The following is a 15,511-nucleotide window of genomic DNA, read 5'->3' on the forward strand; positions in this document are numbered from 1 at the left end:
CATTCCAATGTACACTATAAATAGTTCATAGATGATTAAAAGCAAGTGTGCAATGCTTGAATAAACCGACTGTGTTCATGTCACTGTGCATGTGTTACTGACCAATGCCCGAGAGTTGGGTTTGGCCCCTTTGTCCAGCAGTACTTTGGCCATGCGGTGGTGGCCGCAGTGCGCCGCCACATGCAGTGGGGTGAGGTGGTCCAGTGTGATATCATCAATCTCTGCGTTGTACTGCAGAAGCTGCTTGATGCAGTCCATGTGGTCCCCCTGTGCTGCCATGTGGATTGGAGACAGGCCATTCTGCAACAAAGGGAAACGGGAAACAACTTGGAGTGAAAACCATCTAGAAAATCAAGAAGCAGCAGTAAGAGTAATCTATCACAAACTCTCACTTTCCTTTACATACAAACTCAATGATTTGCACTTGTTCAGTTCATTTCGAAGTGAAGTACAGAATTGACTTTTCTTGTATGAAGGTGAATTACCTTTGTCTTTGCCTGTATGGGGGCTCCATGGTCCAGCAGGATCTCTATAATCCTCACGTGACCGTTTCTGGATGCACAGTGCAGAGGAGTCAGCTCATCCTGGAGAGAGAGGATTGTTAATGATTTAGTTAATGATCCATCAAATTAGAGACTGTAAGAGAACTAAATATGTTATACGATGGATGTCTGCTGCACCTTGGTCTTGGCATCGATCTGAGCCCCTCTGTCCAGCAGGAGTCGGACCATGATCACATTCCCCCGTCGGGCTGCAATGTGCAGAGGAGTGATGCCGTTCTGCAGAGAGAAACAGGCGCTTAGACACAGAAGGACGACAGACGGCAAGGACAGACATTAACCTTCCAACAACATCGATTACTCCCTACCTTTGGGGTGAAGTTGACATTGGCTCCTCTATTGAGCAGCAGTTGAGCTACGTTCAAGTTTTCATAGTGTGCAGCAATGTGGAGGGGCGTGAATCCAGTCTGCAGGGGAACATCAGGGAGAGAACATGTTACTCTGGTTAGCTTTGCATTTTCATTCAAAACTGCCAAGGACTAGGACTTCACTATAATGGCCAGCATAAAAATCACGATTTCTTTGATACATTTCAAAATCACACTTATCCATTGATTTAAAGGACAACATAGTTTAATTGTACATTCAAGCATTTCTTTCATTTGCAGGTTGTGCCACATTCCTGCTAATCAACACATCTTTGCATCAAAATAACACTTGTAAAAGTACCTTGCAAAATTAAGAGCATGCTTTTTTTAAACGTCAATCGATGTCGTACATGTAGTGAACATGTCTACACTCATTTCTGCCTACATGCATGCCGACACACATATATACCTTGCTGAGTACATCAGCGTTGGGGTCATTCTGCAGGAGCACTGCGGCTGTGCGAGTATCGTCGTTGCGGGCTGCTATGTGTAGCGCAGGTAGTCGGACTTTTCCTTTAGTGCCGTAGTTGATGAGCAGGGCTACGACATTCTCATGTCCCTGCTGAAGAGCCACGGCGAGAGGAGTGAATCCATCCTGCAGCGCACAGAAGAAAAGTAAGACTAGTTGACTCATGGAGAGGAAATCAGAGAGGAGTAAATAGAGAGAGCTCATGAGAACAAAACAGAATGGAAACGCAACGATTTCTAGATCAGCAACGATGGGGGGTTGAGGAGTTTGGGAGATTACTCTTTTAAAAACGTTTCTCGGCTCCTTGATCTTTAGTACCTCAGTTGGAGTGCTCTGATTGGCTCCGTTCTCCAGAAGAAACTTCACAACCTCTAGATGGTTTTCTTGTGCAGCCATGTAGAGTGGAGTAAAACCCTTCTGTTCTCAGAAAGACGCACAACAGACACCCGCACACAAACACACACACAGCAGCAGAGGAGACACAAGCACAGCAAAAGAAAGACAGGAAGACGGTCACAGACAAGGATGTACAGAGACAAGGAAACACCGAAATACAGATATATAGGTACACATACACTTGTTAACAGATGGGATTGCGATAGCTGGGTTCACATATTAAGCACTGAGGAGCCTCAGTGTGTCCCGAGAGCTGCACTCACCTGTGACTGAGCGTTGACATTGGCCCCGTAGGTAACCAGCTCTGCGACCACCTGCTCCTGCCCGGCCAGGGCCGCGATGTGCAGGGCCGTGTTCCCTTTCTGTTCAAACACAGTTACATTGAAACACACACACGTCATACCGAGCACGAACAAAGATTATAGGTGAAATCCCACATGTGTAATTAAAAAAAAAGTGGGTTATGGACATGTTATGTTTCATACGCAGACAGATCTTTAAATATATATATTATGTTACTTGTGAATTCAAAAGTTGTGGGTTTTCAGATTTATTTAGAGTAATTTCCTGAGAAAAGTATAGCTTTTATGCAGTGGATTTGTACCTTTGTGGTGGTCTCCAGTACGATCCCATTGTGGAGTAGCTCCAGCACCATTTTAACGTGGCCTTCTTTCGAGGCCAGATGCAGCCCGTTGAGCCCATTCTGAGTGAGAGAGCAGAGAAGACCTCATACTGAAGGGTCCTCAACACACTATGAACACAGATATCTCCTGATCTAACAGTAAATAACCACACATATACACATAAACACATGTAGGCCATGCCAACTGCTTCATTTTTACCACAGCGACTACAGCACTCACAAACCAAAGGCAGGCAAATACACTTCTTACATACTTACACTGGACACCACACATGCAGTACTCTCAGAATCAAAGTGGTCATTAGCAGAAACAATGTCTACAGGGATGAAAATCCGGATGTGAACATTTTCTTTTGATTAATGATAGTGAGAGGAGGAGGAGGAGGAAGAGGAGGACGGAGGGGGATGGCAGGCCGCTGGTCTCGTGGCTGGGAAGAATACGAGCCGTGTGGGATAGGTCTGACCTCACACAGCCTTCCTTCAGCCGCACAGGACATGTGAGGTTGGACCTTTCCCACACCACTGATATTATTCCTCTGAGTGGGGAGACCACAGCACACCATCACTCTACAGCAGACAGAGGAGAGGGAGGGGAGGGGAGAGGGAGGTACAAAGCAAGAATAAAGGGAGGTGAGTTAGAAAACAGTGCACCAACAGAGGAAGAGGAGAGAGGAGAGGAGAAGCTGTTAGGGGATAGAAGAGGAGGGAAAACACAAGAAGGGGCGGGCAGGAGTGAGGCAGTGTGCTGGAGAGAGGTTTCCACTCAGACAGGAAACACAGCCTCCGCCTGACTCCCATCAGACTGTACGCACAGCATCAGGACCAACAGTCACACAACAAGGATCTCACCAGCTTCAGTGATGATCTACAACTTCAATTAATTCACTCTGTATTATTGTACAAATGCAAAATGTAAATACAAATCGCTGCTGTTTTACAACAGAGTAGAGATTCACCTGAGACTTGTGTTAATAATTGAAGGATTAATGTACATTTAGTGTCCTATTATTGCATTAAGCCCACTATTTGTTGATTTTTATAACATAATAATGTACCTGCAGGATTCTTATTTTGTTGTTTCTATAGATTGAATTCACTTTTGTAAGTTGCTTTGGATAGAAGCGTCCGCTAAATAAAATGTAATGTAGTGTAAGGATAATGCCTGACTTTGCTGCCATCACACACTGTTGCTTGACTTAAAGCAAATTCAGTAGATTTGGCAAGAAATGTTTCATTTTTCCAGAAACAAAATAGTAACAGGATCATTTTTAAACATGCTGTATTTAAAAAGAAATCACACACATGTGGGCTTTAGGTGAAAAACTGCAAGGCAATGTGTGTGCATGGGGTCTCACAATTCAAGCCAGAATGTTGTAGATTATCACTTTAACTCAAACACAGTTAACCCCAAACAGTGGAAATTACAATTTCATACAACAATTATCAACAAACTGAAATGAAAAATAGTGAAATTCAGGAACATTAATCTTATACGTTCTTGTATCAGCCTGTATTTCTGCATGTAATTATATTTGTAATCCATTGGGTGTCTCCATTTATCACACTGAAGGAGTTTGCCAGTAAAGGCCACTGCACAGTGTCACTTTACAAGAATACATCTGTTGTTATGTGGGTCTGCTATGGAGCATAATAACAGGCTTTATAGAAATCCGGACAGAAGCATTGCCAGCTTTAATTACAAAGTGTCGAGGATAAGTGAATGGAAGGGAAACCTGACTAAGTTAGATTAATGAGGCCGAGGAATCTTTTACACATGCAAGTTTTGGCCAAGTTTCAGTAGCCCGAGGGCCGCAGTCCTAGCCCCACTAACGCTGCCTCTTCCTGGGAACAACCGTTAGAATAAAGGAGGCAGGATGGAAGACACAAGGCAAAGGAGAAGCCCCTGCCCCATTTATCAGCTTCCCTGGAGACCCTGTGAGCTCCTCCTGTCACCTTCAGCCAATGATTAAAACCTGAGCATGCACATACAGTACGACTGAGGGCACAGGCACAGTGATCAAGACACATCATGCACAGCAAACACATTTATTAAGAAATAATAACACAACATACTGTAATGGTGGTGTACATGGACAATATCTAAGCAGAGCATACTTTAAACATCTTTATGAATCCCAAATGAAACCATGTTATTTTGTTGTATAATGACTTAATCAATTCACTGTTTGTTAATGTCATTAAATTGTAAATTCATCATTACTATTGTTTAATGACCACCTCCTGAATTTGTATTTAATATCTTAGAAAGTATATAGGGAAGACTCAATCCTGGCGGGATGCCACTGTGGGTCGTAAGTGGCAAACAAATACTCATAAATATTATATTCTGGCCACTACAACGCCATACAATTGAATATCAGTTTTATCGTCAATTAAACCAAGAATGGAAAGTGGAGTAGTGATAACATGAAATGGCTTACAGGTACATGAGTTTGCCGGTTAGAGGCTTTTACTTCCTGATACTTAAACTGGGGAATGTGCAGCTCTCTCACCTGATTGGCTGTGTTTATATCAATGCCATTTTTGATATGGTCCAGGGCCTTGTCCAGGTTGCCAGATCGGGCCGCTCGGAGAAAACTGTTGCCAGCATCTGCCTGGAGGCGTAAGAGAGAGAGAGAGGAAAAGAGAGGAGGGGATACGGGGTATAAGAGGAAGTGAGAGACACATAAAGTAGAGAAGTAGAGAGGGGAAATGGAGAGGGAGACAGAGTTTGGTTAATATTTTCTTCAGGGACATTTGAAGGACTGAAGCCATTCAGTCGTAATCCATCAGTTTTCCTCTCATGTCCCCTCCGCCCTTGAGATTTTGGAGAGTGCAGTTTGAGACCTGCACCTTGAAATGTGTTTGTTTATGGTTTGGTGGGTGGGTGAAATATTGGAGTGAACAGCTCCTTGGACTTCAAAACCTCTCAAAATGTGTCCACAAGTCTGTGATTTAAGGGATACGGCATCTTTGATAATAGAGACAGATCCTTGAGTGTCTGTTGTTTCCAGCCAACTCCTGGCTCTTTGTTTGGACTCTAAGCGTATGTGTGAATGAAAGAGAAGAAAAGAGACACAAGGTGCAAAGCAAAGAGGAGAGAGAGAGTTTGGTGATTCCGACTCACGGGCCGGCACATGGCACGTCTAGTGTTTTTGTCTGTGTTTTGTCTGAAGCTTTATGCGTCTCCCAGGCAGGCTGGGGTGCAGCTGATACAGGATCACTCATGCGGCACAGGGGGAGAGCGAGGGAGAGCATGGGAGAAGAGGAGAAGCGCCAGAGACCGAGGGAAAACCACAGGGAGAAGCTCGACTGCGGCAAACGCTGCACTTTTTTTTCATTTACATAATCTCCTCTCTCCCCTTGCCCATCCCCTCTCTCCATCTTACCAGCTATCTTGACACTGCTGCTCATCAGCTGTCCATTCATTCAGTATATGTTCACAGACGCATAGAATAAATGTGTGTACTAACCTCATTTCCCAATCCAAAACAAAATCACCATATGCTGCCAAGTAGCTTTTCTGAACTTTATAAACAGTGCTTTGTTTTGACAGGATTGTTGGTCCACTTCTGACAAAGATGGAGTGACCGTGAGTAAAAAGGGAAAGGATCCACATGCCTGAAGTTGAGTCATAGCAACAAATGACACAACACACCCTCAGCAGGACACCAATGGCACAGCGCTATGCAGAGAGAGGTCACTTTAAAGAAGGCAGGGGCGATGTTGGCAGGGCAACAGAACACTTTAAAAGGAAGGTTTCTTCCAGCTGATCGAGGAAGCAAAGCGGCTACTGACAAGATTCTTGTTTGTATACAAAATGTATGCAATTATAAAGTGTATACTGTAAGATGAACTTCATGCAGGTCGTTTTAAAGTTGTAAAAAATACATCCTGGACTTAATGTGAGAACCTTTACTTATTGGAGCCATTGGCCTCTGAGTCATTTCCATTCTCTCCAAAACATTTTTTGTTTTACGTTTGCTCACAGAAAACTGAGAGGCATACTCTAAAGTATAACACTTCTGAGTCACACTCTCACACAAAACTAAACACTTGGCATACTGTAAAGCAAAACATATATATGTACAAAACTATGACATTACAATGATTGCTTTTATAAGAACATACAGTTCAGAACAATAAAATATAAACTCTCTAGACTAGCTTGGTCTGTACAGTGTCTCAGTTAACAGTGGTATTTACTCACAGTTGCCAAGCTGTCTTGGTTATCCATGTTCTCCCACTTCCTAATGTCTTACTCCCATGACTCTCACTTTGAAGAACACACACACACACACACACACACACACACACACACACACACACACACACACACACACACACACACACACACACACACACACACACACACACACACACACACACACACACACACGTTCTACTGTTAAACTTCAAGGTGTGTTACTCTATAAATACTGAAGGAGAAGATACATTTAAATGATTAAAATTAAGACCTGACAACTGTGTATCTTTGAATCTTTGTATGCAGGTATATAATCCCCACACAGCAACCATAAACAACAATGTAGTGGAGTGTGGATTGTTTGCAGACTCTGCCATGGTGACACAAGAAACATCCTTTCATCAAAGTAGCTGCAAATACAGCTGATGCAAAAACACACACAACCTAACACAAATATACGTGGTCCCGCAGCAAATGGCTGCACGGTAAAACCATGGTGACCCTGACTGAGGCCCCTCTGGAGGATTCCCAGCCCCCCGGACTCAGCTCACTGCCCCCGAGATACAGCCTGCTGAAGTTTACGAGACTACAGAGACTCTCTAAAATCCCACAGAAAGACTGCAGCTATATGTTTGGTTGCAGCCGATTCACTCTCCTGGTGGTCAGTGCTGCATGTTTCTGTGTGTCTCTGCCTGCGTCATGAAGGGAGTGTGTGCTGTTTTGAGATAAGGATGCAAAGGAACCACACCCTATCACTATCAGTGGTAAAAATAGGTACAGTGCACAGGCATCTTACAGGGGAAACACACACGGAGCAGCCTAAAAATGTTCTGTGGAATTCCACTGCTGCATTTTGCCGGACGAATAAGATGAATGTGTCCCTCTCTGATTACTCCTATAGAGAGCAGACACGCTTCAGGGCTCTGGGTCTAAGCAGAAGAGGAGCGAGCACATTTATCATTCTGTTTGGAGCAAGGGAACACACAATAACCTGCTCAGCAGCTCCATGGTTAACATTAGTGATATCAACACACTGTCCTCAGGATGCGACGGTGCAAGGCTCCTAATAATGAGGCTCAGAATTACCAAGTCAAATCATTCCCCTATCTCATCCCAAAACAATCCTCTGCCCTGAGCTCCCCTCTCCCCGTCTTTAGCTCAGCCTTTCTTCCCTTCTCCATCCCTTTGCTTCTTACATTTCACTCTCCCCTTTCTCTCCCCCTCCTCTGCTGGTGCTGCAGCAGACGGAATGACATCACCGCCTCGCCGGTGGACTGCAGTGTTCGGAAACTCAATGTATACGTATGTGTGCGTATGTACTGTATGCATGAGGAGGCACGCTGAAATCCCGATCTTCTGCAATGCAAGACCTGAAGAATCATCATTTTCACAGGGGATGGATTGTCTGTGTATATGCGACAATTCTGAATGGAATCAGATTGTGTGTGTGTGTGTGTGTGTGTGTGTGTGTGTGTGTGTGTGAGGGGGAGAAATGAGACAATGCGAGGCATGAATGGGATTGTAGAAAGACTCCCACGGTTTCAAAACTGTGTTTGTGATCTAATTATAAAGAGGATAAGGATTTGGGAACACACTGTTCTGCGTCCACTGTTAGCTTCAAATTGGCTGTTATAACTTTGGGGTGCTATGTGTCCATCTGAAGAAAATAATCGCCTATCTCCATTCATATTTTTCTGCAGTGGCTGCTTGCTGCCATGCACACTGTGTCCGGATGTCTTACAGATAATTTAATGCTCTATGGGATTCAGAGAAATCTCAGCAGCAGAGAATTCATTTAAATCATTATGTCTGAATTGTCTCTTTTTATGATTTAAGCAAATGATGGCTTCTATGGTGGCTACGAAGGCAATCACCTACCATTTCTATAGCTCAATGAATTGTTACCTAACATAGATTAGATAATAACTATTATACAAGTGTGTACAGGCATGACAGAGTTAAGCCCCCACATAAGAGCTCTCATTGAGACAAAAGAGAGAGCCACATTTGTTCCTAATGTATTCTTGAGACAAATAATGATTCTCTCAAGCAAAGATCTGGGAATCTTTCTCTTGGATATGGACTATTATTGACTCAAGAGAATCTCAGCATTTCTATAAGAATAACCATGAAACTCACAACACACAGGCACAGTCCCTCTCTCTCACACACACACACATACACACACCAACAACAACAACATGAATCTGCAGACACAGCACCAGGTGCAAATCATAAATATTTTAAGTGCCACCACAGCTATTTGTACAGCCAGCAGAAAGGTGAAAATAAGGTGCCTACGTATGTTCAGCATGTCACAAGTCCTGCTTCACTTGCAATCATTCGCTGAACTTTAAACAACATAAATCGTGCAAGCACCCCACAAACTCTGGATAATATCTGCTGTATTTCCTCCTGACAAAGTCAATACCTCAATGTATTTAAACAAACAGAACGACTGGACGGTTTCTATACGTTTTAGGGCAACACTGAACAGCGGATATGGAAATTACTGCAGAGTGCTTAAACAGCCATTTTATCACCCGATTTCTGCTGACTTGCACTTGCTCTTGAAATTGATTTCTTTCTGTTCTTTTTTTTTGTCTTGGGGCTTCATCTCTCAGAAGCATCGCACTGTTTCCGGCTACAGAGACGTAGTGAGTGTATAGTCAGAGGACTGAGGCCCCAGGGACCGATCAGTATTGGACACATTTACAGGAAGCTAGTGTTGTGTACCGTGATATAGCGGCTATGTTCCCCTACTCAACTCTGTCTGTATGTAAATCTGTCTGTCTGTCTGCTTCTATTCCCTCTATGTGGCTATTTTACTATTTACTTTCTCACACTCCCAGCCTCCCCCTCTCTGTATCCCACTGTTTGTCCCGGCCGAACTCATTGATTGTCTCTTTATATCTGGCCCTGCCTCAGCCTCTGCGCCTGTAGATGAGATTGTCATGGTTAGTGTGATCTTTTGTGGCGGGACAATGAGGGTGAAAGCCATAAGGAGGAGATAGGGTTTGGAAGCTATGGAGGAGAGGATCAAGATATGGTAAACATCCTGTGTTCAACTGCACAGTTATTATACAGAATATAACCGTCTCGAGGGACTAGAGGGAAAATTAAGTCTAGATATTAGACAGATCTGAAATCTGTCAAATGGAAGTCTAACAAGTAAAAGTACATATTAAAACTTTCCTGCAATCTGCATCTTATCTGTAATGTAAACTTAACAATGCTTCAGCTACAAACAGCAGAACTTTTATACGAGTATACACGTACTGCAAGTGAACATTTGAAGTAGTCGTATCTTTTTTTTAATGTTTCTATTTTATGCTGTATACACCTACAATTCAGAGTGAACATTTTTAAACATTTGACACCTTAAATCAACTGTTATAAATTAAATTATCCAGATATCAAATGAGTAGAAACTAGCTCAATATAGTTAGATTAATCAAATTAGTATGTACAATTTGCATATAATGATCTGTAAACCTCCTTCTGCACAATAAATACTGTAACTTTCAATACTTAAAGAATGAAGTATCATACTGAAAGGACCTTAACAGATCATTTTGAATACATAACTTTACTTGAAACATAAACATGTTTTTACACTGCTGTATTCTTATTTTTACTCAAGTAAAGGACACAAATACTTCCTCCACTACTGCTTGCTGTTTTTCGTAGTTACAAGTACGTTTTGGCTTTGATCAGTGGTCACTTTTATGGTCTACCTACATGCAACTGTGTCTTATCTTTGGTAGATATTATTAAATAGTACAAAGCTGAAATGCTTAAAAGTGAAAAAATCAAACCAACTACTGATACAAATGCTAAAATAACTGCATTTCCTCCTCAGACTGATGAAACACAAACGGCTACATTTCTACAAGTTGCATCATCTCTACACTTCCATTTTCCCGAGGTTATCTGCGGTTGACACAAAATTAGCCGTCAAACACATCCAGGCAGCAGGGCCTTGTGGGCGTCCGCCCTGATCTGCCATTACCTCCGCAGGCTCAGTAGATTAAACAGTCTATAGTCTTCAGTGAGGCCACACTGAAAGCATCTCATTAATTGACCCACTAATCAGTTTACTGACCTCCAGTTTACTTACCACAGCTAATCCTGGTTGACATCATACAATCTGAACATCAAACAGAGGAACAAATGAGGTCAAAAACAAGATTAAGGAGTAAAAACAGAACATGATACACACCCACATGTATACGCACTTACACTAATCTTGGACGCACATGCATCACAACCCTCAAAGAAACTCCCAGTCGATCAAACTCCCTCATAATATGTTGCTATGGGAGGCTCAGTTTGATAAGTTTGATCAGGCTACAGTATGTTTGGGGCTGTAAGCAAATTTGTACCATGTTTTTTAAGACTCGTTTACTGCTTTAGAGCTTTGATTAAAACCATAATAAGTTAGTCACAAGTTTTTACAAATGTCTGATCACAGGACCAATGTTTACGTCTCAATGACCTGCATCTCTTTCTCTCTCAGCCTCTCTTTTTCTATGTCACTACTTAGGATGAGAGCATATTCAGGAATGAAAACAAGCTTTGAAAGTGAAGCTGCGGAGAAGTCTACAAAACAAGCTGATGCGGAAGCACTAAGATAAAACAAAAGGTACTTAGCAAACAGAAAACAAACAGAGAGAGGTGTGTGCTGAATAAGAAAAAGAGTTTGTACAACAAGTAAATACCTATACATCAATATTCATGTTTAAGAGACAAAGTCAATAATAAAGGACTTTTAAAACTTTGAACAAAGCCAGTGACTAAAAATGTGCCCATTACTTTCTGACGTAAAAGACAGGGAGCATTGGCAGGTGCATTACATCTGAGAAATGCAACCACGGATGTTATAGAAGAAGAAAACATTGCAAAAAAACACAGCACGATAATAAGAGTGGTAAAGAAGTGTACAGGTGGAAAGAGATGATTTGAAGGGAAGGAGAGACACAGGAAAAGGGATGAAGTTAGAAGAAGGAGGAGGAGGAAGGTGAAGAGGAGACGGAGAGAGAAGGTGGTACTCACTCCAAAAGTGACGGTCTTGACTGGCATGCCTGTTGGCCCTCCACTCTCTCTTTCTTACGTTTTCGGTGTCTCTCAAACGCACAGCTGTCTTTTCTGTTGCCCCCTGCGAGTTCTGTGGTACGGGGCACGCAGACCCCCGTCCAACGTAAACACACACGTACGCCCAGACACACACACTTGAGTAAGCATGGTGGGTGGAGAGTCTGGGGAGGGTGGGGGTCGAGGGGCCCAGGGTTTTATCTCTGGAGGAATGCTGCTTGTATCTAAAGACGCACATTTCACACACAGCCAATAATAAAAAGGGTACCCCACGCTCGGTTTCCTGACCGCCGCCTGGCTCCGGTTTGTTTTTGATGTTTTCCTATTTCTTGAATTTCTTGCCTCAAACTTATTTTTCGTCTCCAACTTTTTCTCAACCTTCTCCTATCCTCTCTCACACTCTACGCTCTGCTCTCCGGCTCATCTATCCTTTCCACCTTTCAGGTTTTGTTGCACCCCAATCACTCTGCGTCACCCCAACTTTATCCCTCCTTTCTCCTGTCCCTTCTTCCCCACACGTCACGCCCTTCTATGTCTCCTGTATGTTTTGTGACAGCCAGACAATCATTTTTTTTTCAGGGACCAGGCGATACCAGAATAGCGTAGTTACTGTGGAGAATGGGTGTGTTTTTCAGAGCGGCTCTGTTTCAGTCTGTGAGGTGACTTACAGTGACAAAGCGCATGGTGGGGGGGTTGCTGCCACCGCCCCGTGACAATGGGCCAGACACATGGGGTGGGGGGGGAGCACGGAGGGGCCAGCCTCTCAAAAGGCCCTGCGTCTTTTAATAAAGCGTCCGTCATTCCCTGCTTGAAAAGGCCTCCTTTTCTCTACCTCTCCCCTCCTCTGGCTAAATGCTGGGAAAAGCACATCGCTGCCAAAACCATGCAGAGAGATAAATGCTCGTAGGAGAGGGGAAGGAGGGGGCGATGTTAGAGAAGGGTACGCACTTCTCAGTGCCGCTGGACCGTGACCTGGGCAAAAACATCACGTGGGATGTCTCTCCTGTCCACGGTATTGAGTTTGGACACAGATGGGAGCTCCACTGCCAAAGAATGTGGGGCAGGGGACTGCAGTCACTAATGTCCATGAAGTCATGACAAATTATCCTGTGGTCTTCAAGGAAAAGAGGACTGCAACTCTGACATAAACCTCCTCTGGTTCAGCCTGCAGAGTCACTGCGCTCATCTGAGGAGAAGAAAGATAACTTATCAGGTCCTCATAAGACCTCCTTTAGGTGTGGCAGGATCAAGTGAGTGATGACGAAGGTTCACTCTGGAGGTGTCTAATGCCAACGACTTCAAGTTAAAGTCTCCACTCAAAATGTGCTTTGCTTATTTTAACTTTACTTCTATATTTTACTTTGCAGATTAATGTATGTACAGAGTTTGACATTTGTCTGCAGAGTGAGGAAAGTGCTTAGTTTGACATGTATTCAAGCATGATCTTGACTTGGCCACTTGTTTGTTCAAGTTACAAAAGTGTGAAACTGGAAGTTGACATTACACTTTTAAGATATATTTTGCACATTAAAGTTTTAATGTGCATTCACAAACATTACCAATGAACTAAAAGTAAAACAAATATTTTAATAATGTAATCCCAATAAGGCAAACACTATTTTAAAGCATATTATTCTATGTTTGGAGTGCTTGACCCCGAAAAATGATAATGCAAAAACTCAACAAGTCATTGCAAAGATGCATTGTGATATACGGCAAAGAGTCAGGAGTCTGACTGAGCGACTGGTTCAGGGAGGTTGCAGGTCATTGTGAAGCGTAGGCCACACTCCGGTTTTGTACCAGGGTTGATTTAGGTTTGGGACAGACGTGCCCTCTGCACTCTGTGTGGAGCCCCTCTTGTTGGCAGGATAAAGGCTTCAGATGTCCACGTGTGCTGCTTGTGGTGGTTTATTGCCCGTGTCCCAATGTCTCAGGGGACGGAAAAATAGAGTTGGTCTTTCTTTAACATGTCACACTCTTTGCAGTTGACTGGCAAGAAACACACACACACACACACTGCCTGACATCCCACAGATTAAACTGGTCTAAATGTTTAGTAATAAAAAAAAACTAAACACCTCCATCACTGGCTGCAATGAAAACATGTTCTGTGTGCAAACCTGGTAGGGATCATGTCCATTTTGCAATATTGAAGAAGGTTGGTCAACTTATTGTGCATCTTAGCTTACTGGACGGAGTCTTCTAAAATGGTGTCTGGAGACGGATCAAATAAAGGAAATACATGGAAGTCGACACATTATCCAAGCCAACAGAGGGGGAGGTGGCAAAGCAGCATGAGTGTGTGTAGTAAAACACATTTTGAGAGAGAAAAACAACATAGTAAATATTTTTGATAAAATATACTGTAGGCTTCAATGGAAGATTAAGTACAATCTCTATCAGGCATAACGGCCCTCTCGTGGCAGCCTGATGCTCTGCAGTGTTGGCCTGCAGCAGAGGGCAGGGCTGGGTCGGGATGATTACTGCAGCGCTGGCACCTAACTCACACTTACACACAACACATACACACTTTCAACTCCTTATCCTGTGCCACAGCACGTCCTCACAAGCTACATTAAGCCTTCTGAACTGATACAGGAGCGGTTTAAATCGGCATTAACAGCAGCGGGTGTTAGACCTGCCTTCCCTCAGCAGACAGATTACATAACACATGTCAGAGCACCCTCCCATATTTCAAAATGATCATACATAAAGACGCCTCATCAAATGCACCTCAACATACTAAGCCAGAATGACCTGTGGAAGACAAAAAAAAGGAAGTTAGAAATACTCGGGCGAAGGAGGAGAGCAGGAAAGATGAAGGCAATAGAGAAGAGTGGCAGCAGCAATATTTCAGAAAAGGACTAGGCTGCCATTAATCTTCATAAGAGGGGAGGCGCAGTGGAGAGGGGAAATACAGAGTGAAGATGTGCAGGAGGAGAAAGAGATGGCATCACTGTGGACAGAATCTGTCCTCACAACTCTCACAGTCTTCCTTTCCCGTGTGTGCAGTCTCTAAACACATCCTTTAAAACAAGAGCTCTAACCATCAGTCAGAGCCGGGCTCGAGTCAGCATCAGACAGGATCCCGGCAGCCAGGCCATAATTCAATCTGTTTAATGGACCCAGAGCCGAAGCGGTCCAAGTTTTCAGACTCTATTTAGACCTAATGTACTGTCCTAAACTACGAGATACAAACTGCATGGGGACAGGAAGTTCACCTGCTGCTGTTCCTGTTGAACCCCATCAGAATATAACTGTACTGTGCTCTCTGGTGAAAAAGTGCAGCAAAAAAAAAATATATATATTCAACTGCAGATTAGAGCCAACGTTTTTTTTGACAGCAAAATTGATATTAGTTTAAAAAAAGTTATTAATGATATCAATAATGCACCAATACTTGTTGTTGTGAATATGTTAACAAGCTAAGATAAAGCATTTTTTTTTTGTATCTATGTATTGTGATTTAATCAAAGCACATTTCTGTACAGCACCTTACTCATCAGCCCAAATATATACAGAGATAAATCAATGATCATAAGATTGGCATGGCTGATGTATCGGTTGGCGTCTCAAAGTCATATTTCTTTGACACAACTTTGTGAGTTTCCCTACTTTATATGACATCCAATTTTAAACCTGTCTTCTTCACAGCAGCCTTTACCATTTGAATGGGGAAAGTGGCTTTTCAAAGCTTTTGTTTGGGCTTGCCTCAGTGCAGCACCAGCCTCATTTCTCACCATAAAGAGAGGAAGCGGTGAGCAAACAGGCCGG

At 43.1% G+C, this 15,511-nt stretch overlaps 1 protein-coding gene across 1 annotated transcript in view; it reads right to left on the reverse strand.

The window, feature by feature from the left end:
• The window catches only part of ank1a (ankyrin 1, erythrocytic a), a 44,143-nt gene extending 32,294 nt beyond the window's left edge, over nt 1-11,849 (reverse strand). The window contains exons 1-10 of the mRNA XM_034148617.1: nt 11,699-11,849; nt 4,950-5,051; nt 2,398-2,496; nt 2,057-2,155; nt 1,716-1,814; nt 1,338-1,523; nt 869-967; nt 681-779; nt 486-584; nt 103-300 (exon numbers count right to left, since the gene is read on the reverse strand). Of these exons, the coding sequence (XP_034004508.1) occupies nt 103-300; nt 486-584; nt 681-779; nt 869-967; nt 1,338-1,523; nt 1,716-1,814; nt 2,057-2,155; nt 2,398-2,496; nt 4,950-5,051; nt 11,699-11,725 (1,107 nt within the window). The 5' untranslated portion in view covers nt 11,726-11,849. The remainder of the gene's footprint in view (nt 1-102; nt 301-485; nt 585-680; nt 780-868; nt 968-1,337; nt 1,524-1,715; nt 1,815-2,056; nt 2,156-2,397; nt 2,497-4,949; nt 5,052-11,698) is intronic.
• Between the last annotated feature and the right edge of the window lie 3,662 nt (nt 11,850-15,511).

Source organism: Trematomus bernacchii, unplaced genomic scaffold (genome assembly GCF_902827165.1).
Source record: "Trematomus bernacchii unplaced genomic scaffold, fTreBer1.1, whole genome shotgun sequence".
Lineage (NCBI taxonomy): Eukaryota > Metazoa > Chordata > Actinopteri > Perciformes > Nototheniidae > Trematomus > Trematomus bernacchii.